This window comes from Canis lupus, chromosome 27 (assembly GCF_011100685.1).
Source record: "Canis lupus familiaris isolate Mischka breed German Shepherd chromosome 27, alternate assembly UU_Cfam_GSD_1.0, whole genome shotgun sequence".
Classification (NCBI taxonomy): Eukaryota; Metazoa; Chordata; class Mammalia; order Carnivora; family Canidae; genus Canis; species Canis lupus.
Genome location: NC_049248.1, coordinates 10,585,269 through 10,612,106, shown reverse-complemented (window position 1 = coordinate 10,612,106; position 26,838 = coordinate 10,585,269). Strand labels below are relative to the sequence as shown.

At 34.8% G+C, this 26,838-nt stretch overlaps 1 protein-coding gene across 1 annotated transcript in view; it reads left to right on the top strand.

Moving 5' to 3' along the window:
* LOC486692 (NKG2-A/NKG2-B type II integral membrane protein-like) overlaps positions 1 to 26,838 on the top strand; it is a 49,919-nt gene that overhangs the window by 6,177 nt on the left and 16,904 nt on the right. Inside the window, exons 4-8 of the mRNA XM_038576782.1 lie at positions 3,319 to 3,419; positions 3,653 to 3,753; positions 23,730 to 23,801; positions 26,190 to 26,267; positions 26,752 to 26,832. Coding sequence (XP_038432710.1) covers positions 23,780 to 23,801; positions 26,190 to 26,267; positions 26,752 to 26,832 — 181 coding nt within the window. The 5' untranslated portion in view covers positions 3,319 to 3,419; positions 3,653 to 3,753; positions 23,730 to 23,779. The remainder of the gene's footprint in view (positions 1 to 3,318; positions 3,420 to 3,652; positions 3,754 to 23,729; positions 23,802 to 26,189; positions 26,268 to 26,751; positions 26,833 to 26,838) is intronic.

The following is a 26,838-nucleotide window of genomic DNA, read 5'->3' as shown; positions in this document are numbered from 1 at the left end:
ATATAGGATTGCTGATTCATATGGTAATTCTATTTTAATTTCTTGAAGCAGCTCCATACTCTTCTTCATAATGGCTGACCAATTTATATTCCCAACAAGAGTGCACAACAGTCCTCTTTTTCTACCTCCTCACCAACACGTTTTTGATAAAATCCAACCTAAACAATATGAAGAGATATCTCTTTGGTTTTGATTTGCATTTCTCTGATCATTAGTGATATTGGGAATCTTTTCATAAATTTCTTGACCATTTGTATATTTTCTTTGGAAAAAGTGTCTATTCAATTCTTTTACCCATTTTTAATTGGGTTATTTGGGTTTTGTTTTTATTAATGATTTATGGGATTCCTTATAAATTTTGGATATGAATCTCTTGTTTGATGTATGATTTTCAAGTGTTGTTTTTTTTTTTCCCCCTCACTTTGCCTTTTCATTCTGTTGATCATGCCCCTTGTTGCACAGAATGTCTTAGTTTGATGTAGCCCATTTGTGTATAATGGATTTTTTCCTTTGAGGTCTTTCCTTTTGGTAGCATGCTCAGGAAATCATTTCCAAATTTGATGTTACTTCTCTTCATGTTCTCTTAAAGGAATTTTATAGTTTTACATCTTATGTTTAAGTCTTTAGTCCATTTTGAATTAACTTCTGTATATGGTGACAATATAAGCATCCAGCTTCATTCTTTTGCATGCGGATAGTCAGTTTCCCATCACCATTTGTGAAAAATCCTATTTTTTTCCCATTTGAATGGCTTTGGTACTCATATCAAAAATTGATTACTCAGCTATTAGAAATGACAAATACCTACCATTTGCTTCAACGTGGATGGAACTGGAGGGTATTATGCTGAGTGAAGTAAGTCAGTCGGAGAAGGACAAACATTATATGTTCTCATTCATTTGGGGAATATAAATAATAGTGAAAGGGAAAATAAGGGAAGGGAGAAGAAATGGGTGGGAAATATCAGAAAGGGAGACAGAACGTAAAGACTGCTAACTCTGGGAAACGAACTAGGGGTGGTAGAAGGGGAGGAGGGCGGGGGGTGGGAGTGAATGGGTGACGGGCACTGGGTGTTATTCTGTATGTTAGTAAATTGAACACCAATAAAAAAAATTGATTAGACTGAATATATATGGATTGTGTATCTGGGTGTAATTTGAAGTTATTGGTTCCACAGAAGATTTAGGGCCTGGAGCTTTCTGTTCCTTTGTCTTGCTGATTGTATTCCCCCTCCAGTCTGAACTAGCATTCAGGTCAGGTATGGATTCTGTGGTAGATACAATTGTTTAATATTGCTGAAGGTGGAAGATCTATTGCTTATTTCCTGACTTTCACACTGACTTAAGTCACCTATTCCCTCAAAAGCATTTCTTGTCCGTGTTTACAAGTGTTTTTGGTCATTTCATTTTACATCAGTCTTGAGATTTGGATTTGTATGTGCTTACTTATCCTATCAGTAGTTTGCTAGCCCTCTGGTGTCCATAAATATTTTTAAATGATATTTAATAAGCTTTTCCTTCATCATGACTTTAGATTGTTGTTCTGTTTTTTTATCTGCCTCTGCTGTGGGTTTGTAGTTAAACTTATGCTGGATTCCCTGAAACTGTTTCTAAGATCTCTAAACTGTTAATTTTTCTCTCTCTTCTTTCTCATCCTATGGGATGAATAATTTCTCAATTTCATCAACCTTTTCTACTGCATCTCAAATTTTCTGTAGAGCCAATAATTGAAGTTTTCATTTCAAGTATGAATTTATAAACTCAGAATTTTCTGTGGTTTATTCATATAGTTTTATTTCTCTATTGATATTTCCTACTTGTTATATTGCTGCCACCATATGTTCGTTTAACTATCTGAACATTGTTTTCTTTATAATTTACATATATTTATAAACATTACTTTAAAATACTTTTTTCCCTAATAAATCTAACATCTTCTCTCAGTAGAAATTTCTATTGACCTACACTTTCTCTTAGTATGGAAGATATTTTCCAACTTTTCTTCATTTTTCCTAAATTTTTAAAAAGTTTTATTTATTTTAGAGAGAGAAAGCTTACCCACATATGTGCGTGTAAATGAGGAGGGGCAGAGGGAGAGGAAGAGACAGAATGCAGGCAGACTTCATGAGTATGAGTGTGGAGCCTGATATGGGGTTCAACCCTGAGATCATGACCTGAGCCAAAATCAAGAGTTGGCTGTTTAACCAAATAAGCCACCCAAGTGCCCCATTTCCTAATTTTTTCAGTAGACATTTTTGATAATATAGTTCAGTGAACATGTATTCTCTTTCCTTTTTCCTAGATTTATTATTTTTATAGTTGCATAGACTTTACTGCAGAATATTCTCCTCTAAAGTGGGCCTCCTGATACCTTTTTTCAGTTTTTCCAAATTCGTATTGTTTATTTTTATTTTTAACCTATATTCCTAGGGATTGTCCTTGTGATTTTGTAGCTTGGATCTCAACTGCTAAATTTTTAGAAGACTGTATTCAAATACTGCAAGTCAGTAAGACTTTCTCCCTCTTCCCTGTGATGTGTGTGCATGTGTGTGTGTGTGTGTGTGTGTGTGTGTGTATGTGAGGTTGGGAAGGGAGTACTCATAACTAGCACTTCTCAAGTCTTCTTCAGCTTTTACTTTCTATTCAGTTCATCTTGGTCTCCTCTCCCTGTGCACATATTTTTCCATCAGCTAACAGTATGTAAAGAGCTAATGTCATCTCTTCAGTCATACTTTTCCTACAATACCTTCCCATTATACCTACGGGAGTCAGAGTCCTTGACACCAAACCACAACCTCTGACTAGAAAAGTATGGTTTTCCTCATTTGTACCAAGCAAAATCAGCACTTCGAGCTGAAAAATCAGTGTGCTATTTTGTCCCCTTCCCCACTGCTAATCAAGTCTGCCCTTGTGGCACCAGCACCATTCTTTTTCACACCTTCTCCAAATTGAATAAGCTACAGTTCTTGATCACTGAGCTAGGGTGAGTGGTGGGAGGTGTGAGAGTTGTCCTAGATAATAAGATGACAAATGTTCTTCTTCTCACTTGAAATATCTAGGACTGTTTCCAATATAAATATTTCATAAAATATTGTTAACCTTTGATAAATTTTCAGAATTCTGAAATTGTTGTCTTTGTAAATTTGTCATCTTCACTTACTCCTACTCATAAACTTTTAGAATGCGTCCAGTATGAAACATTGTATTATAATTTGAAAGATTCTATAGAGTAAGAAAGAATGAACTTTGTTACTAGAAAATTCAAATGAGTATAAGAACTTTTGTTTGATTTCTAATAAAATTTGTTTTCTCATAGTAGTTCTTGAAGTTTTTCACTAATACTTCATGGATTAGAGTCCCCCAAAGAAGAAATAGTAGTTCATCTGTGTGGCCAAAAGAATCAACATTTCTTTCCAAAGTGTAAGTTTCTTGAGAATTTTTGTATTTTGTGCCTTAAAAGAATTAATCTTACAAAGAAAAACAGCAATATGTGAACAATTATATAAACACAATTGTTGAAATGTTTTCTAAATGAATTGTATGAGAAATATTCAGACTTAGATATATTACTATTAGTTGTAATAAATTGTTACTTCATCAAAATATTATGGTATATATTGGTAGGACTAATGAGATAATTCTCTGTATTTCAGGTTTACAGCATCATCAAAGAGTGACCATACTTGTCCATATCTCAATTTTAACTTGAAGAAACATTTACCTTCATTATGCTCAATAATTAGAACATACATTTGTAAGCACCAGGCATTTTAGTTACTTAATTTTGGTATAATGTTATCTCACCTATATAAAGAAAGAACATAAAAGAACATATTTTTAATTTCTTCAAAAGCCATACAATTATTTTTTCAGAATATTTTTCAGGTATAACTTTTCTTTTTTTTTTAAGATTTTATTTATTTATTTATTCATGAGAGACACACACAGAGAGAGAGGCAGAGACACAGGTAGAGGGAGAAGCAGGCTCCATGGAGGGAGCCTGATGTGGTACTCGATCCCGGGTCTCCAGGATCAGGCCCTGGGCTGAAGGCGGCGCTAAACTACTGAGCCACCTGGGCTGCCCCCAGGTATAATTTTTCAGAGCAATTTTATGTTCACAAAAATTTAAGAAGAAGGTACAGAGTTTTCCTCAATAGCTTCTGTCTGCACACCTACCTCTCCCCTGTTATTAATGTCATCCACTAGAATGGTTCATTCATTACCGAAAATGAACCTACATCAATGCATCATGAACACCCAAAGTCCAATTTGTACATAAGGTTTCACCCTCGGTGTTCTCAAACTATTTTTCATTATTTATTAGTATCAATGTAAAAAATGTATACTGAGGTACATATTATGCATTTCTTAAGCCTTTGCTATTTATTAAAATTAATTATATATGAATTAGAAATCATAACATTATTGTAAATTTCTCAATTAAGTGAATATCTATTCATATTTCCAAATTAATTGATTTTTTTTCTAACCCTTAAAGGGTCTGCAAATGAGGGTCGAACAGCCCATGGTGGCAGGATTACCGGTCAGAATGGAGTCAGGAGACAGAAACCAGGGGAAGCTTTATTATGTATTTGTAAGAGAAAATGTACTAAGAGCAAAGTCTACTAAGATTTAAAAAAATTATAAGGATACCTTAGGGGTAAAGGAGAGTACCCAAAGGACTGATCACTGGGAAGCCAGGTTTACCCTCTGAAGATGGGATTCAGATATCATTGAAGACAACGTGCCTACACACAGCTTCAAGGCAGACATGTTCATGGCATTGACCTGGGACAGTGCAGCTCCATAGTCCACAGGCTGAAATTGGTGAGGATGGATCTCAGGCTGTGACTGACAAGCAGGAAGAATGCCTGCCAGATTGTTAGGGGGGCACAGAGTAGAGGGCAGGAAGGATGACTGACTTTGGCCACAAAAACTTACTGGAGGCTGAGTACATAGGACTTCCTGCATGCATGCAGCTGGGAACCAAGCCATAGTGGCCAAACTCCATGAAAACATCATGGAACCAGAAGAAGGGCCCTTTCTGCTGCAATGTGTCTTCATTGCCTCTTACTGACAAAACTCAACTTCATGTGAGCTGACAGGGGAAAGAATTGTATAGCACCTACCTCTATTTTCTGAGAATAGGGCAGTAAGGGATTCATTTGGAGCTAGGAGTGCTCAATTGTTAACAGACACTCAGATCATGCGACCACCACAGGGTGGCTATGAGTTTTTCACATCTGCCCCACTTTCTCAGAGAATGGAACCAAAGCGTACCTTCAGGATCTGTTTTACTGCAGCACCATCAAAGATTAGGTTCATTATTTGGTAGAGATTGGTCTTTCATTGGATAAAACTAGTGTCCTTTCATACTTTTTCCTGTGTCTTGTTTCCCTCTCTTGGATTTCAGATATATTGGAAGAGATTTTCTTTTTTTTAGTTCTCCACATCACCACCTCTGTTGTTCTTTACTGCTATGCTAAAAAATACTTTGATTCAAAAAATAAAATGTTAAATAAGAAAGAAAATGAGAGAAATAATAGTATAAAGATATTGGTGTAGAGCAAACAGCTAATTATTACCAGAATTCAGGACAAACTTTAGTACTTTGATAATGATTCAGAGATATATCTACCCTTATTCAATTATAAGAGGGCAAGAGATTCCTGGATTATTATTTGCAAAATAAATTCATACTTTATATATATTTATCTCTTTGAATATAGACATATTCTTTATATTCTCTGTACTTATTCCTTATACTCATATTGGGAAATTATATGACTATTCAAAAATAAATTTCATATAATATGTAAATGGAGCTATAACTAATTGCTAAAGTTGTGTTTGCATTGACATTTTAAAATAAGCATTTCTTCCTCATTCATCTGTGGCTTGGTTGGATTTTACTTGATCAAGGCTAAGCATGTACTTGACTCCAGACTACAGATTCAGCCCAGATGTTTTTTATGTATTTTATTCCTAGAGGAGCAGGCTACCTGGTATACAATCTTTTATGGCAGAGATTAGCAGCAAGCAGAAACTGCTTTTTAATGCCTAGACTCTGAACTCACAAACTATCACGTTTCCACTTATACTATATTGTGAAAACAAGACAAGTGGCCAAACTTATTATTGACTGCCTGCAAACTATATCTTTTCAAGGTGCTCAGATGGAAGAAATGTAGACTCACTGAAAAATAACCTAATGTATCGTAATAACTCTAGGAATATTTTTCTCACTGTATTTCAAGAGATAGATTAGTCTGCAAAAGAAAAATAGTGGGAAATAGACGAAAAAAAATAATACTGTCTAACTTCCCACCTAGTTTTTTGTGTCTTTTGTATAGTGGTAAACATCATCTTATAGATGGTTTCACCAGAGTCTTTGATCAATTTACAAAAGGAGAATAAGCAGTATGGTATAAAGTTTAAAGGCACTGGCAATGAAACCAAGTCACTTCAACATATTTTCTAAATGCATACTCTTAGCCCTGTGACTCAATTTTTATTTTATTTTATTTATTTATTCATGAGAGACACACACAGAGAGAGGCAGAGACACATGCAGGAGAAGCAGGCTCTATGCAGAGAGCCTGACATAGGACTCGATCCCGGATCTCCAGGATCAGGCCCTGAGCTGAAGGTGGCACTGAGCCACCCGGGCTGCCCTGTGACTCAATTATATAACTGCTCTGGCTCAGTTTCCTGTCCTGGAAAACATGATAGAAATAATATCTTATTCCAGAGTTACTTGAAGATTATTTGAACATTACCTTCTTGGTATACAGATATTTACTAGATCTCAGTCATTTTGACCAAAGAACTTGACATTTCTACACCAATCACCTATGGCATGATGACCCTAATTGTAGCCACCTCATAGGGCTGATCTGAGGAATCAATAATATGTCTAAAGTTCCTGAAAATAAATCCTAACCACATTATATTCTTACTATATGTGATCTCTTCATATTTTGCTTTCCAAAAGTTTATTAAAAGCTGTTTTCCAAGAAAACCCATGTTCTACAACTGTCTTCTTCCTTTCACCCAATGAGATAACCAGATATCAGAAATATAATCTGACTGAACCACATTGACCATCAAAGATGTTTGCATTTATTTTTTTAAGATTTTATTTATTTATTTGTGTGTGTGTGTGTGTGTGTGTGTGTGTGTGTGTGAGAAAGAGAGAGAGAGAGCATGAGCTGGGGAGAAGATCAAATAGAGAGGGAGAAGTAGGGAGCCTGATGTGGGACTGGATTCCAGCACCTTGGGGTCATGACCAGAGCTGAAATCAGATGCTTAACTGATGGAGCCATTCAAGTGCCCTTAAAGATGTTTGCATTTAAAAAGTCATTTGAGAAATTTAATACACCTCATATATGGACAGTAAAGTAACTCATTCTGGATATGTATTTCCTTTTTTGAAATCAAGTTGTAATTACTCTTCTTTCTCTTCTTGGTTAAGAACCCCAGTCTCCTCATCCAATGTGTTACGTGGACATATATAAATGCTGTCTCTTTTGGGTTTGAAGAATTTGAAAGGGATTGTCAAGATATGACAAGATAGCCTGTTGATTCTCAGATTTGGGGAACCTACCATGTCCAAGGAGAAGAAGATACTGAAATGTCTTCTTCCTTCCAATGTTGGAGAATCACATCCACACATATGCATCTCTTACCACTGAAAATGGGGAAAGTTAAGAGAGAATTTGCTTAATACATTCTAATGTGGAACACCTCCCAATTTTCTCCCAAAGTATTTTTTCTAAACACATTCACAAAAAGGTGCCTAAGTCTTATATGTACTCCTGAGAAACCATATGAATTATTTGGTAAAATGACCTTGGGTTAGGAGATCCACCAAAAGCACTGAAGAGATATATATATGTAGGGAACAATATTAGGAGGGTGTTAATCAAGAGTGAATCCAGAATAGAAAGATCAATGCAGAAGTCAGGGATACAAAGATCAAAATGGTAGTTTTCTCTGTCTAACTTTCTGAGATTATACATTAGGTACTGAACATAAAGAGCTTGTTATTTTGGGTCCTCAGTACTAAATTTAGAAGGTGTTGCCCTTTTAAAATTTACTTTTGTTGCAGCAGAGCAGAAAAAGTATTCTTTGCAGGCAGCCAGTTCCAAGGAGAATGCAAGAAGAACCGGGTTGTGTCTGTCTAATATGTACCAAATTTGTTAATCTTAAAATTTTGTTTCCTGGTAATAAATAAGTGTATAGTTGGGGATAAAAATCAGAGATTTGCACTAAAAACTGTTGCTCTACAATACATTTTATGAGGTTTTTCCCTTAAATACAATCACTGTTTTTTTGTGGGTCCTCCTAAGGCAACATGCAAAAATTTAGCTTGCATATACCCAAATGTATGGATTTGATAAGAATAATCCAGTCTAAGAGGGGAATAAAAATAATTTGTTCAATAGATCAATGTGATAACATCAAAGTTATGAAACACGTGTAATTAAGATCTTACAAGAAGAGGGAAACGTTTTGTAGAAAATTATTTGAACAAGTAATGGCCAGAACTATTTCAAATTTGTTGAAAAACAACTGAAATCCAGGAAGGTCTGCAAAACCCAAGTAAGATCAATATATATTAAATCAAAAGGGGGTACATTGAAGCCATGCTTTTGAAAGAGGTAAGAACATTTTGAGAGCAATGAAGGAATAACAACACTTCATATGCCCAGAAATTCATTAGAAATAATGAAATTTATAATTTAATAGTACATTCACCTCAAGAAAGAAAACCTGCAGACCCAGAACTTGATGTCGTTGATAGTCTTCCAGAATGAAAGTACATGAAGCCGTGTTCCAACAAGGACTTGGAACCACCATCACCAGAGGTCTGCCGTGCAACAAAAAGTGATAAAAGAAAGTAATTTGTCAGGCTTATGGATAACATAGTACCAGACAGAAAACTGGGTATTTGGGAAGGTGAGAAGGACATGAAAAGTCATGAATATATGAAAAAATGTGAAAGACAATCTTTTGTTAATTTCTTTGCAATATGCAAGACCATTGAAAGCAAAATTTGTAACAGTGACTTCCAGGGTTTATAATGCCTGTAGGATGTAATGTATGCAACTACATTGCCATAATGATTGGGAGATGTGATCAATATTTTTTTAGTGTTGTTATTCACTTCTGATGCTATCCCAGCTTCCAAGTAGAATGTTTCTGCAGGAAAGTTTATATCATGAACTCAGTTTCTTTAACACACAGTAGGTTTACCCAGGTTTCTTTTTTGTTGTACTCCACTTTGGTAATTTTAGTAATTTTCTAAGAATTTTCTATTTCAAAGAGTTGTCAAAGTTTATTTATAATATGGCTTTCTTACCTTTTAATATCTATGAGAACAATAATATATTCCCAAGTTTAATCTAGATTAAAAAAAACTTTTCTTTATTATTTTGTTGACAGTCTTATCCATTTTAGTAAGTCTTTTCAAGAATACCTTTGTCCTTTAAGATCCTCTCTACTGCACTTTTGTTCTTTGTCATGATTTTGTACTATTTATTGTTTCTTTTATTGACTTTGGACTTAATATCACCTAATTTTTGCTTTCATGGTTTTAGTGTCTTGTCACATATGCTCAGATTTCTGCTGTTGCTCTTTTTTTGTAATATATGCACTTAAGGCAATTAATATTTCTCAATAAAAATATTATTGTTTTTTTGTAATTCATATAAAAATTTTAGACATTCATTGTGATTATATATTTGGCTCATATGTAAGTTAAAATCATACAAGATTCTCAAATTGTTGGCTACTAACTTCTATTTTAGGTTAACTGTAGTTAGAGAATTTTCTAGGAAGCTGGATATGGTTTACATTTGTGTTAAACATGGCTAATATGAACACAGTACCAATATTAAGCTTATATTTATGTTTAATTACTAGAAATTAATTGTAAATATTCATATACATGTGCTCAATTGCCAAGGTTGGCTAGTGGCTAATGCAGTGACATCACAGTTCTATATGTTTTATATTAATATACTTGAAAATATGAGTATAGTGTATTTTTGGAGAATTTTAAAGTGAACTTAAAACTATGAGTATTCTATACTACTATATAGTGTATGTATGTCTGTGCATATATGTATTTATGAATTGTCTAGTTCAAGTCCTTCTATAGTTTACTGATATATCTACTTGTTTGATAAGCAAGGAGGTAGAGTTGTTTGAATCTCCAGTTATGATTGTTTCCTTCCTTTTATTTCAAATTTAGGTTCAACTTGAATTACTAAGTACATATGGGTTTTATGAAACACTGGATTTGGATACTCAGCCTTTTATAGCAAAATGTGCTTCATCATTTCCAACAATGATTTTTGCCTCGTATTGTGATAGTACATTAACTAGAGAATTTTTCTCTTGGCCGGTGATGCATGATGCTTTCAATCTTTATACTTTCATTGTTCTGTTTGCTTCTGTTGAAGGAGCATCTCATTAAATCTGCAAACAGTTATTTAAATATAAAAATTGTTGGAACTGAAATTAAAATTATTCTATTTATATTAACATTTTAAATTATCATTTGTCTTATTGATATATTTTATCTCCATGTGCAAGTATATAGATATAATTCGTTATTAAGTATAATATACTTATCCTTTAATTAGGGGTAAACACTACCATGTCTTTGAACCCCGTTTTTTCTTTATTTTATCTTTACAATACATATTTTAACTTTCCTCTGTAAGAAATTGTTAATTTAATATGCTGTAAATATCCTTTTACTGTACCCTATATTTTACAGCATATGGTCTTTACTCATTAAAGTCTAACAAATTAGTACCTTTATCTCTTCTCAAACAGTGACAAGACCTAACCAGCCTCACTTCTGTTTACTGAATATGCTGTATTTGTTCACTTGAATATTAATACAAATACAGACTTATAATTTGAAACATTATCATCAATATTTTATCCACTTTGTAAGCATTTTGATATATTCACATAACTTATTTTCACCAACTTTTCTTTCCTTTAAGCATATGCAAGATTTCACCTAGAACACATTTCATCATTAGAATATCTTTAAATATTTTCTTCAGCTAGAGTCAGTTGGTCACTAAATTACTCCATTTAAAAATAGTCGTTGGGGGCACCTGAGTGGCACAGTTGGTTGACTCTTGATTTTGGTTGGGGTCATGATCCAAAGCAAAGTTGTCACCGTTTGCATATAACACAGTTATCTAAATAGAAAAACTTAAAGACTCCACCAAAAAAAAAAAAACCCCTACTGGAACTAATTAATAAAATAAACTAAGTTTCACAGTACAAAATGAGTATGCAGAAATCCATTATATTTCTATACACTAGGAAAAAACTAGGAGACAATGAAATTAAGAAAATAATCCCATTTACAATTTCATTTATAGAAATAAATTACTTAATAATAAATTTAACCAAGGAGGTACAAGTCCTATACTCTGAAAACTATAAGACGCTGATAAAAGAAAATCAAAGATTACAAATAGTAAATGGGAAGATATACCATAGCTGTCGACTAAAGTATTAACATTGTGAAAATATCCATATTACACAAAATGACCTATGGATTAAATGTGATCCCTATGAAAATACTAATAGCATTTTTTGCAAAACTAGAATAAATTACTTTAAGGTTGGTATGAAACTACAAAAGACTCTAAATATCCAATCTTCATTTTTTTAAGTTTTTGTTTAAATTCTAGTATCAAATATATACTGTAATATTATGTATAAGTATACAGTGTACTGATTCAATAATTCCACATAATACCCAGTGCTCACACAGCAAATGCACTCCTTAATCACTATCACCTATTTCACTCATTGCCCCACCCACATTTCCTCTGGCAAACATCATTTTGTTTTATATAGTTAAGAATTTATTTCTTGCGTTACCTCTCTCTTTTTTTTGTTGGTTTGTTCCCCTTATTTCTTATTCTACATGAGTGAAATCATATTATGTTTGTCTTTCTCCAATTGACTTATTTTGATGAGCATAATACTCTTCTACCTCCATTCACATTGTTGCAAATTACAAGATTTCATTCATTCTTTTGTGGCTGAATAATCTCTCTTCATAGATAGATAGATAGATAGATAAGAAGATATTTCTTCTTCTTTATCTATTTCTATATACTATATATATTGCTTCTTCATTTCTCAGTTGGTGCTTGTTAGAAATTTTTCTTGCTTCTTGAGTTATACCTGTATTGCTCTATACTTCCCTCTTAGGACTGCTTTTGCTGCATCCCAAATGTTTTGGACCATTGTGTTTTCATTATAATTTCTTCCCACGTATTTTTTTTTAATTCTTCTTTCATTTCCTGGCTGTCCCACTCATTGTTTATTACAATGTTGTTTAGCCTCCATGTATTTGTGTTTTTTCCAAAAAGTTTTTGAGGTTGACCTCAAGTTTCATAGAGTTGTGTTCAGAAAAGACACATGATATGACTAAACTTTTTGTATTTTTTTAATTTTTTAAGATTTTATTTATTTATTCATGAGAAGCACAGAGAGAGAGGCAGAGACATAAGCAGATGAAGAAGCAGGCTCCCTGTGGGGAACTTGATGTGGTACTCAATCCCAGGACCCCAAGTTCAAACCCTGAGCTGAAGGCAGATGCTCAACCACTGAGCCACCCAGGCGCCCCTCTTTTTGTATTTGTTGAGACCTATTTTGTGATCTAATATGTGATCTATTCTGGAAAATGCTCCATGGTGCCCCTGAAAGAATATATAATATGCTGTTTCATGATGGAATGTTCTGAATATATCTGTAAGTCCATCTATCCAGTGTGTTATTCAAAGCCACTGTTTCCTTGCTTTCTCTGTTTAAATAATCTGTCCATTGATGTAAATGGAGTGTTAAAATCCTTTATATTATGGTATATTATCAATAAGTTCCTTTATGTTTGTTATTGTTTTACATATTTGGGTGTGCCCATGTTGAATACACAAATATTTACAATAGTTAGTCCTTCTAATTAGGATTGTCCTCTTTATGATTATATAATGCCTTCTTTGTCTCTCTTTACACTCTAGATCCTGAGGGCACAAAGAACTCCCAGCAAAATCAACAAAAGCAGGCCAACACCACAACACGTTGTAATTAATTTTGCAAAATATGATGATAATGAAAAAAATCTTAAGCACAGAAAGACAAAAGAAGTCTTTAACTTCTGATGGAAAACCCATAAGGCTAGCTGCAGATTTCTCTGCAGAAACATGATAAGCCAGAGGGCAGTGGCAAGATGTATTCAAAGTGCTGAATAAGAAAAATCCACAGCCAAGAATACTCTATCCAGCAAGGATATCATTCAGAATGGACAGAGAGAGGTTCTCTCAGAAAAGGTTTCTCAGAAAAACAAAAACTAAAAGTTTGTGATCACTAAACCAGCCCTACAAGAAATATTAAAGAGGACTCTTAAGTGAAAAGGAGGAAACAAATGTGACAAAGACAAGAAAGAATCAGAGAAAATCCCCAGAAACAATGACAAAACAAGGAACTAAATGGTAATAAATCATTTCTGTCAAGAATTACTTTAATTTCAATGGATGAAATGCTCCAAATAAAAGATATAGGGTGTCAGGATTAATTAAGAAAACAAAATCCCTGAGAAGCCTGGGTGGCTCAGTGGTTTAGCTCTGCCTTCAGCCCAGGGAGTGATCCTGGAGACCCACATCATAGGTCTGGATCCTCCACGTAGGATCGAGTCCCATGCCGGGCTCCCCAAATGGAGCCTGCTTCTGCTTCTCCCTGTGCCTGTGTCTCTGCCTCTCTCTCTCTCCCTCTCTGACTCTCATGAATAAATAAATAAAATCTTTTAAAGAAGACAACAAAATCCACCTATATGTTCCCTAAAAGAGACTTTGTTTTTTTTAAAACTAAAGATACCTACAGATTGATGGTGAGGGAGTTGAGAAACATTTATCATGCAAATGGAGATCAAAAGAAAGCAGGAGCAGCAATACTTATATCAGACAAACCAGATTTGAATACCAAAGCAATCTTTTGAAAGAAGAAAACTGGAAGTAACATGCTCTTAGATTTCAAACATAGTAGGGAGGGGCAAGATGGTGGAAGAGTGGGGGTCCTCAACTCACTGGGCCCCACAAATTTGCCTAGATAACTTTTAAAACATCCTGAACACCTACAATTTTGACCTGAGATTTAAAGAGAGAATAGCCAAAATGCTACAGAGAGAAAAGTTTTTACTTCTAACAAGGTAGGAAGGTGAAAAAATAAAAAGAATAAACTAGGGGAGGGGAACTGTGACTAGCAGAGCTAAGATAGAGTGGTGAAAGCCTTCGGGGCAGGAAAGCCCTGACCTGGAGAAGTGGGAACTTTAAAAATCCACACCTGAGCTTTCCCTGACAGAAAAATGCTTAGCAGGAAAATTGGACAGAATTGCAGGAGGGACAGTGAAGCCTCAAGATTCTTGGAGTCACTATAAGAGGAGGGGCGCTCGGGAGAAACTCACTGCAAACTAGTATCAGTAAAGGGCTGGAGTGCCACAGCCCTCTGGGGGCATCTGGGAGAAGCCAGTTGGTTAAGTGGGCCGACTCCAGAGCTGCCATTACCCTAGAGGCTGGCAATGGATGGAGGTGGCTGTACACCATTCCCTTTGGGAGAGGCGGTCCCTGGGAGCTTGGGTCTAGTGGCAAGGGGCCCCCGGATCCCAGGGCACTCAAGCGGACAAAGCCAGCGATCCTTCATTCTCTCTGGGACAGATGGAGGTGGGGAGGAAACAGGAAAGCAAGAACTCTTCTGCTTCTGGGTGTCCCACAAGCTGTGCAGATCAGTGCACCTGCACCTGCCACCAGGAGCATCTAGGTTAGTATGGACTAGGAGACTGCATTAGTTACTTGTGGGGAGCTTGACTCCAGAGTGGGAAATCTAGCTGCCGCCATTTTTGTTTTTCCTCTTTGTTTCACCTTGAGGAGGGGCCACTATATGTGAACAAAGGCCTCACAGGATAAACAGCTCACACTGAGCCCAGCACATGGAAAGGGGTGGGGCATCTCTACCCAGGGACAGACACCTGAGAATCAGCACAGCTGACCTCTCCCCCAGAAGAGCTGCTGGAAGAACAAAGGAAGAGCAAGTTTATTGACCAAGCAGCACTGGAAAGCTCCAGGACTGTGGGAAAATAGTCAATAGAACAAGATGGTTTTTTTTCTTTCTTTTTCTATTACGACTCATTTTTATATCAGACTAAAAATGTCCAATATTTATTTTTCCCAGCTTAAATACAATATTTTACCAGCTCTTCATTTTTAAGTTTTCTTTTCCTTTTTGACTTTCATATTTCTACAATTACATGTCTTAGATATTTTTCACTTCTGGATTCCCTTCAACATATTCAGTTTAATTTGGGGAGATATACAAGATATGGCTATTTGTTTTTTGTTTTTTCTGCCTCATTTTGTTTTACAATGGGGGAAGTTAGTGCCTTCTAAAACATGAACAAAATACACCCAGAACCAAGTGGAACATCGTCTTGGTTCATTCTATGAGATTATAATCTCCCTTCCCATTCTGTCCCCATCTTTTATTTTGTTTATGTTTTTGTGGTAAATGTTGGGTCTTTATATAAGTATTGTTGGTTTATATAAATTTGGGATTAAGCATCTTCTAACATACAAACAAAATACACTCAGAACCAAGAGGATCACCCTCTAGGACCCCTCAGGTACACTGCAGTGTCTCTTCACTACCACTTCCTCACCACCACCATCCCCCCCCCCCGTTTTTTTCTTTGTTTTTGGTTTTTAGCTTTTTATTTTTACTACTTTGTTTTAAAATTTGCTTTCACTTTAATGGTTCTATTGTTTTATTTAGTCTGTTTTTTTTTTCTTTTATTTTCTGATCTTTGATCTCTTCAGAATCATCTAGGGTGTATTTTACTTAGGTCATGCTTGATATTTTTGACTCAGCTCACTCATACAGCCCCTCTGCACTAGACAAAAATGAGAAGGAAGCATTCACCACAAAAGAAAGAACCAGAAACAATACTTTCTGCCACAGAGTTACAGAATATGGATTTAAATATAATGTCAGAAATTCAATTCAGAAGTACAATTATAAAGTGACTGGGCTCTGGAAAAAAAAACATAAAGGATTCTAGAGACTTTGTTACTGCAGAATTGAGATCTAATCAGGCAGAAATTAAAAATAGATTAAGTGAGATGCAATCCAAACTAAATGTTCTAACTGCTAGAGTTAATGAGGTGGAAGAGAGAGTGAGTGACCTAGAAGACAAGTTGATGGAAAGGACTGAATCTGAGGACAAAAGAGAAAAACAAGTAAGAGCCCACAAGGAAAGGCTTAGGGAAATAAATGATAGCTTGAGAAGGAAGAATATACGTCTAATTGAGATTCCAGAAGAGAGAGAGAGAAAGGACCAAAAGCATATTTAAACAAAACACAGCTGAGAACTTCCCTAATTTGGGGAGGGAAACAGACTTTCAGATCCAAGAGATAGGACCCCCCAAAATCAATAAAAACCATTCAACACCTTGACATTTAATAGTGAAACTTGCAAATTTCAAAGATAAAGAGAATAATTCTTAAAGCAGCTTGAGATAAGATATTCTTAACTTATATGGGGAGAAATATCAGAAAACAGCAGACCTCTCCACAGAGACCTGGCAGGCCAGAAAGGGCTGGCAGGATATACTCAAGGTACTAAATGAGAAGAACATGCAGTCAAGAATACTTTATCCAGCAAGGCTCTCATTCAGAATAGAAGGAGAGATAAAGAGCTTCCAGGATAGGCAGAAACTGAAAGAATATGTGACCACCAAACCGGATCTGCAAGAAATATTAAGGGGGATCCTGTAAAAGAAAGAGGGAGCCCAAAGAAACAATCTACAAAAACAGGGATTGAATAAATATACGATGACACTAAATTCATATCTTTCAATAGTTACTCTGAACATGAATGGGCTAAATGATCCAATCAAAAGACTCAGGGTATCGGCCTGGATAAAAAAGGAAGGCCCATCTATATATTGTCTACAATTCATTTTAGATCTAAGGACACCTCTAGACTGAAAATGAAGGGGTGGAGAGCTAATTGCCATTCAAATGGTCCTCAAAAGAAAGCTGTGGTAGTAATCCTCATATCATATAAATTAAAGTTTATACCAAAGACTGTAGTAAAATATGAAGAGAGACACTATGTCATACTTAAAGGGTCTATCAAACAAGAAGACCTCACAATCATGAATATTTATGTTCCTAATGTGGGAACAGTCAAGAAAATCAATCAATTAATAACCAAAGTAATGAGATACTTAGATAATAATACACTATTAGTAGGAGACTTCAACATGCCACTTTCAGCAAAGGACAGGTTTTCTTTTTTTTTTTTTATTTTATTTTTTTAAATTTTTATTTATTTATGATAGGCACAGAGAGAGAGAGAGGCACAGAGACACAGGCAGAGGGAGAAGCAGGCTCCATGCACCGGGAGCCCGACGTGGGATTCGATCCCGGGTCTCCAGGATCGCACCCTGGGCCAAAGGCAGGCGCCAAACCGCTGCGCCACCCAGGGATCCCCAGGACAGGTTTTCTAAGCAGAACATCACCAAAGAAAAAAGGGCCTTAAATGATACACTGGACCAAATAGATTTCACAGATATATACAGAACTTTCCATCCAAACGCAACTGAATACACATTCTTCTCAAGTGCACATGGACTCTCTCCATAATAGACCATATACTGGATCACAAATCAGGTTTCAAACAATACTAAAAGATTGGGATTGTCCCTTGCATATTTTCAGACCACAATGCTTTGAAACTAGAACTCAATCACAAGAAGAAATATGGAAAAAACTTAAAAACATGGAGGTTAAAGAGCATCCTACTAAAGATGATTGGGTCAACCTGGAAATTAGAGAATTAAAAAGATTCATGGAAACTAATGAAAATGAAAGTACAACTGTTCAAAATCTTTAGGATACAGCAAAAGCAGTCCTAAAAGGGAAATATATCGCAATAGAAACAACCCTCAAAAAATTGGAAAAAACTCAAGTATACAAGCTAACCTCACACCTAAAAGAATTGAAGAAAGAACAGCAAGTAAAGCATACATCGAGGAGAAGAAGAGAGATAATAAAGATTTGAGCAGAACTCAATGACATAGAGACCAGAAGAACTGTGAAACAGATAAACAAAACCAGGAGCTAGTTCTTTGAAAGAATTAATAAGATAGATAAACCCCTAGCCAGCCTTATTAAAAAGAAAAAAGACTCAAATTAATAAAATCATGAATGAAAGAGGAGAGATCACAATCAATACCAAGGAAATACAAATGGTTTTAAAAACACATTATGAGCAGCTATATGCCAACAAATTAGGCAATCTAGAAGAAATGGATGCATTTCTGGGAAACCACAAATTACCAAAACTGGAACAGGAAGAAATAGAACACCTGAATAGGCCAATAACCAGGGAGGATATTAAAGCAGTCACCAAAAATCTCCCAAGACACAAAAGTCCAGGGCCAGATGGCTTCCCAGGGGGATTCTATCAAACGTTTAAAAAAGAAATAATATCTATTCTACTAAAGATGTTTCAAAGGATATAAAGGGAGGAAATGCTTCCAAACTCGTTTTATGAGGTCAGCATTACCTCGATTCTAAAATTAGACAAATACCCCACAAGAAGGAGAATAATAGACCAATATCCCTGATGAACATGGATGCAAAAGTTCTCACCAAGCTGCTAGCCAACAGGGTCCAAGAGTACATTAAGAGGATTATTCATCATGACAAAGTGGGATTTATCCCCAGGATGCAAGGCTGGTTCAACACTTGTAAAACAATCAACATATTAGATCACATCAATAAGAGAAAAGACAAGAACCATAGGATCCTCTGAATAGATGCAGAGGAAGCATTTGACAAAATACAGCATCCATTCTTTATTAAAACTCTTCAAAGTGTAGGGATAGGGATATGAAAAGCCCACAGCAAATATCATTCTCAATGGGGAAAAACTGAGAGCCTTTCCCCTAAGATCAGGAACACAACAGGGATGTCCACTCTCACCACTGTTATTCAACATAGTACTAGAAGTCCTAGCCTCAGAAATCAGACAATACAAGGAAATAAAAGGCATTCAAATTGACAAAGAAGAAGTCAAACTCTCCCTCTTCGCAGATGACATGATACAGTACATAGAAAACCCAAAAGATTCCACCTCTAGATTGCTAGAACTCATACAACAATTCAGCAATGTGGCACAATACAAAATCAGTGCCCAGAAATCAGTGACATTTCTATACACTAACAATGAGACTGAAAAAAGAGAAATTAAGGAATCTATTTTATTTACAATTGCACCCCAAAGTATAAGATACCTAGAAATAAACCTAACCAAAGTGGTAAAGGATCTATACCCTAAAACCTACAGAACACTTCTGAATGAAATCGAGGAAGACACAAAGAGATGGAAAAACATTTCATGCTCATGGATTGGAAGAATAAATATTGTGAAGATGTCTATGCTACCCAGGGCAATATACACATTCATTTCAATCCCTATCAAAATACCATGAACTTCTTCAGAAATTTGGAACAAATAATCTTAAGATTTGTATGGAATCAGAAAAGACCCTGAATAGCTAGAGGAATATTGAAAAAGAAAACCAGAGCCGGGGGCATCACAAAGCCAGATTTCAAGCTGTGTACACAGCTGTGATCATCAAGACAGTATGGTACTGGTACAAAAGCAGTGGAACAGAATAGAGAACCCAGAAATGGGCCCTCAACTTTATGGTCAACTAATATTCGACAAAGCAGGAAAGAATATCCACCGGAAAAAGGATGGTCTCTTCAATATATCATGTTAGGAAAATTGGACAGCTATATGCAAAAGAATAAAACTGGACCATTCTCTTACACAACACACAAAGATAAACTCAAAATGGTTGAAAGATCTAAATATGGGACAAGAATCCATCAAAATACTAGGGGAGAACACAGGCAACAACCTTTTTTGAACTTGGCCACCATAACTTCTTGCAAGGTACATCTAAAGGTCAAGGAAAATGAAAGCAAAAATGAACTATTGGGACTTAATCAGGATAAAAAGCTTCTGCGCAGAAAAAAAAAAAGTCATCAAAACTAAAGACAACCTACAGAAAGGGAGAAGATATTTGCAAATGACATATCACTAAGGGCTAGTATCAAAATCTATAAAGAACTTATTAAACTCAACATCCAACAAACAAAAAATTCAATCATGAAATGGGCAGAAGACATGAACAGAAATTTCACCAAAGAAGACATACACATGGCCAAAAAGCATACTAGATAATGTTCCACATCACTTGCCATCAGTGAAGTATAAATCAAAACCACAATGAGATACCACCTCATACCAGTGAGAGTGGTGAAAATCAACAAGACAGGAAACAACAAATGTTGAAGAGGATGTGGAGAAGGGGGAACCCTCTTGCATTGTTGGTGGGAATGCAAACCGGTACAGCCACTCTGAAAAAGAGTAATGGAGGTTCCTCAAAGAGTTAAAAATAGAGCTACCCTATGACCCAGCAACTGCACTGCTGAGGATTTACCCCAAAGATACAGAGTAGTGAAACAAGACACCTGCACCCCAATATTTCATAGTAGCAATGTCCCCAATAGCCAAGCTGTGGAAGGAGCCACAGTGTCCTTTGACAGAGGAGTGGATAAATAGGATGTGATATATATAGAGAGAATGGAATTTTACTTAGCCTTCGGAAAAGATGAATACCCACCATTTCCTTTGATGTGGATGGAACTGGAGGGTATTATGCTGAGTGAAATAAGTCAATCAGAGAAGGACAATCATCATATGGTTTCACTCATATGGGGAATATCAGAAATAGTGAAAGGGATTATAAGGGAAAGGAGGGTATCTGAAAAATTAGAGAGGAAGACAAACCATGAGGCGTTCTTAACTCTGGGAAACAAACAAAGGGTTATGGAAGGGGACCCAGTCTGGGGGTGGGGGTAACTGTGATGTGGGGCACTGAGTAGGGCACTTGATGAGATGAGCACTGGGTGTTATACTATATTTTGGTAAATTGAACTTAAATAAAAACAAATTTTAAAAATTTCAAACTATACTACAAAGCTGTAGAAATTTGTGCAGTATGGCACAACAATACACATATAGATAAAAGAAATGGAATACAAAGTCTAGAAACAACCCTGTATTTATATGGTCAATAAGTATATGACAAAGGAGGCAATAATAGACAATAGGGTAAAGAGTCTTCAGTAAATGGTGTATTAAAAATGGAGGACTATGTGATAGAGAATAAAACTGGACCACTCTTTACATCATACACAAAAATAAACCTAAAATAAGTTAAAGATCTAGAAATAAGGTCCCAATCCATAAATATTCTAAAGACAGGATAGGTGACAAAATCTTAGAAATAAATCTTAATTTTACTCTTTTGGATATATCTCCTTCGGTAAGGGCAACAAAATGAAAAATAAATAACATCAAGCTATAAAGCTTATGCTGATCAAGGAAAGCTTCAACAAAACAAAAAAGCAGCCTAATAAATGTAACAAATTCATATGATATATAATGCAAATGATATATCAACAAGGGGTTAATATCCAATATATATAAAGAAGTCCTACATCTCAACACCAAAAGAACAAAAACAAGAGATTTAAAAAAAATAGGCTGAGGACCTGAATAGATATCCTTGGAAAGAAGATATACAAAAGGCCAAAGACACATGAAGAGATGCTCAACATCACTGATCATTAGGAAAACGTAAACCAAAACTGCAAAGAGATATCGCCTCACACACGTCAGAACCAAAAAAAAAAACAGGAAATAAAAAATATTAGATAGGATGTGGAGAAAGATAACTTTTGTGCACTGTTGGTGGCAATTTAAATTGGTGTAGTCACAATGGATAGCACTATGAAGGTTCCTCAAAAAATTAAAAATCAAAATACCATAACGTGCAGAAAATCCACTTCAGGGTATCTATTTGAAGAAAATGAAAACATTCACTTGAGGAGATATAACTACCATATATTTATTACAGCATTACATGCAATAGCCAAGATATGGAAGCAACCCATGTGTCCAACTATAGATAAATGCATAAATAGCAGCTACACACACACACACACACACCACACACACACACACACACACACACACTGGACTATTACTTGGCAATGAAAAAAGAATGAATTTTTTTGTCATTTTGACAATATTGATAGACCTACAGGGTTTTATGCTAAATTAAATTAGACATAAAAAGACAAATAATTCATGATTTAACTAGTAATGTGAAATCTAAAAACAAAACAAAACAAAAAACAACTGAAATATACTCATATGTAGAGAAATAAAAGTTGTGATTGCCATGAGTGGGGTGGAAATTCTGAACAGTTGAAAGGAAGTATGTGGTATCTTTCAGTCATAAAATAAATAAGTCACAGGAATGTAAATCATAGCATACAGAATATAGTGGGTAATGCTGGATGAATTTTTATGGTGATAAATAGTAGTGAGCTTTATCATAATGGTTGTATCAGAAGCTATATAAATTTTTATCACTATGTTTATACTACAACTATATAATATTGTATGTCAATTGTCCATCATTAAAAATAAATACATGAAAATATAATTGTCATTCAGTTTTGCAAAAATAAAACAGAATGAAACAAAACACAGAAATACAGACCAGGCAAATACACATGTAAATTTCCTTAAAAATTATTTGTAAGTGAACTCCAATAGTGTAAAAAACAGGAAAAGATTTCCGTTACTGCAAATTAAGCAATTTAGATTTAATGTTTTATTTCTTTTGATGTTCATGTGTCATTTAATTGTGTTTTAAAAGTACTTTCTCTGGCCTCTCCCAATTTTTTCAGTGAGGTGAAATTTTCAAAAATTACATTTGTTTTTCTCCCTACATAGTCTTAGGGTTTTCTTAATTTACAACAAATATTCCTATCAAAATACAAGCAACAATTATCATTGAAGGATGAATAAATAATAATATAAATAATTATTTAATATTCAAATCTCTGGTATGATGCTATTGTTCAATTTTATTCCTTCACACAGAAATTTAGTTTTTTAAAGCAGAAACATAAATAACTTACTTACAAATAACAAAAAAATTAATTGCAGGTATATTAACAAAGTCAAAAATTGAGAAGTATGGAAACTGATGTCATTGCAACAGAGATAAAATTGATTATAGCAAGTCTTCAAAATTTGTGTCAAGTATCATTAAATATCTGTCACTGGATGATGGTTTTAAAATATATTCAGTATAATAAATGTGACATGGCAAGAGCATTAGAAAGAAGAATGTAATGCCAAGATTTAGCAACCTTGTTTAAAAGCAAAACTTAAACATCTAGGACATTTCTCATAAGGCCTAAGTCCTCCGTGTTTGTGAATCAGATGGAAGTGAGTGACAGCCTGGGTGGCCAAGTCTCTGACCTCAATATCTTGTGGAACATAACAATTTCTCAGAGGTACTTACCAAGGGACAAACTAAATGACACACTACAAGCTGAAAGTCTCAGACATTCTGAACATGTGTGATGAGATAAAGTGTCTTCAAAATGTAAGAATTTCCTGTTCAAATTTTAAGTGACACATTGATGAGAAATCAACTTTTTCCACTATTGCCTCACTCTGGGTTCTCACAGGGCCGGCAGTCTGTGAAGACCACAGATATTGTCTGACCTCCCACTGGAAGATGCAAGACTGGCCAACAGAAGGTATGTGTCACTACTGCCCTGTCTCTCTCCTAGACACCTCATTTAGTGGGAGATACAAATGCTGGATGGGGTGCAACTGAGGTACAATTAATATATAATTAAATCACAGAGAACATTGGTATCTTTATTCCAGCAATTCAGAGTAACAAACAAAAGTGAATTTGAAATACATTGGAGAACTTCTTAAAATATTCAAATTCTTGCCTGAGGAGAAGTAAGTAAATGCATATACACAGGCACAAACTGTTTGCAAATCAAGATAACTCAAATGAGATCCCATAAGCATCAAGACAAGGAACTCAATTTGGACTTTCATTAGTTATAGATATAATCAGATAAATTTTTTATATTTAGTTGAGCCTTTAAAAATTGATTCTTAAAATGAATCCATCAAATCACAATCAAATGTAACTCTTCATACATTTGCTTAGATGAAGTGCTTTGATTTTTCATAAAAAGCAAAATGAGGCACGTTCTATGAAATGCTAATTTGAATTTAAGTATAAACAATCAAGACTTTTTAAAAAGTTGAATAAGTTTTAGTAAAAGAAGTTATTTAATACTGAAAGACACCTCTATCTAGTGAATTATGTTACATGGTTTAAAGGATATGAATGAGTACTGATAATGTGACTATTCTGCTATAAATAATCAAAATAAATGATGTATAACTGACAGCTTAGAAACCCAGGTGGAGTATTAAGTGCTTTATATATATTATTTTATACATATTTTAATTCCCATTTTAGATTAGTAAAAACTAGATAGCTAGACAGGAAGTTATTTGTTAAAGGTCATACTCTGTAAGTTTGAGAGCTACGAGGAATTCCAGATCTCCCTGACTGGAGAGTTCATTGACTGAATTATGAAAATATATTGATTTAATTTATTGGAATTCTGTATACAATTAAACCACCCTCACAGCTTTTGACATTCATAGATGTTTCTAGAAGTTTGTACCAACAGTGTTGTTCCATCTGTTCCAAAATATCTACACTTGTTTTATCTTTTGTTCCAAAAGATCTACACTTGTATTTATCATTTCATGGTTTCATGTCTTTGCCATCAAATCAATGTCAATTTCTGGTGTTAAATAAGTACTTCAAAAAATATTTATTGTTTTTTTGTTTGCAATATGGTTCAGGTTTAAGAAGTTTACGTGTTGTGACATTTTTCAAAATATAAAATCTTTCTTTTAAAATTTAATGATTTCTCATAACTCAACAATTATTCAAAGTAAAAATTCACTTGATAGCACTGCATTACCCTTTAGTAAAGAAATATAAGTCCAAAATAAAAGTCATTTGCTACAGGAAATTCCTACTTGTGCTAAAACTAGTATTCCTTAATCTTAGAGCACTCAATTTTTAACCAGTATGGACTTAAAAATTGTCCAAAAAGTTGGTATAGCATTTTTTCTGATACAGCATTTTAATTTTAATACAGTTGTTCTACTACCATTGAAGTGCTTCTGTGCAATCTGACCTTATATTAAGGACAATATTATTCCTGAATTGCTTTCTCCTTGACAACTTTATTGCTTTACATTTTTTAGTCAATACTGTTGTGTCAAACATAGAATGTCATTGTAGAGATACCTATTCTATCATAAAACAGTTCTTCAAAGATGTAAGGAAATTAGTACCAGATTTTACATTGTTCAACTGCAAATGAACTCACTTACCCTACACTCCACCCCGTGTGACTGTTCCTAGCAGTCTTGTCACTACATATACTCTTCATCAAGTCCTTCAGTTCGGTTCCACTCAGCACTGTGCCTGCCACTACTCACCTGAAGAGATGAATAACCAAGGGGTTACCTATGGAGAACTTAATATCATGAAAAACTCAAAAAGACAGCAAATGAAAGCTAAGGGCACTAAGTGTTCCACTTCAGTAACTGAGCAGGAAATAACCTATGCAGAATTAAATCTTCAAAATGCTTCTTGGGATCTTCAAGAGAATGGAAAGTACTACCACTGCAAAGGTAAAACATTCACTACACACACAGCATAACTGTTCTAGGATGTACTCTTGGGGTGCAGGGGCATAGGTGAACAAGTAGGGAATGATCTATGTTTTTCATTTGTGAGGATCAGAATGTGGAGTAGGGATATGGTACTATAATTGAAACTGAGAACTAACTGTGCTCAGGAATTGTAATTTGTGGTCTTTATCACATCTTATGGGGTAATAGATTTACTGCAACTGCAACGATATATTCTGAGAGAAGATTACAATGGTCGATACAGTTTGGGGGCCATGTTTTTATATGTGACTCCTTGTGCATCATTGGTTCTCTTGTATGTAAATTTCCTAAATGATTATTTCCATCCATCCTTTGTCAGTGTTTTCATTTCTCTTCCTAATATTTACCATTATGTCCAGAGAAGCTCATTGCTGGGATCCTGGGAATCATCTGCCTTGTCTTGATGTCCACTGTGGTCACAATAGCTGGTATTCTCTGTAAGTGTTTGAATGACTACAAAGGAATTTTTCACTTTAATGATCATCATCAGTACCCATTATACCTTGAAATATTGCATAACATTATTGAATTGTATTATCTCATTTTAATGCCCATATGCTAAGTGTGGAATGGTTATTTTGGATTTGTCACATTAGAAATAACAATAAGGTAAAGATTATTATGAATATGTTCAGATTTCATACCTCAACAAGTTATAGAAGAGGCCTTATTGAGATATACAAATTAATTCTTGAGATTAGTTAAATCAAATACTGTAGGAGTGGTGAGGTTTGTTCTTCAGGCTTGAAATACTTTTTCCCATGTGTTCATCATTTTATTAACTTTTAACTGGTAAGATCAATTTTATTACAGAGTTTTCTCATCCTAAACAATACACTAAATTTCAAACTAAGAAACTCGAATCATATGATTTATTTAGTTTAATATTAAGTTTTAAGAGGATTGCTTTAAATTTTCTAGCTACTAAAGGACTGAAGCAAAATAAGACATATCTGGAAACAAGGAACCAGAGAGGTACAACATCATTTTCAAAATTCTGTTGTTAGT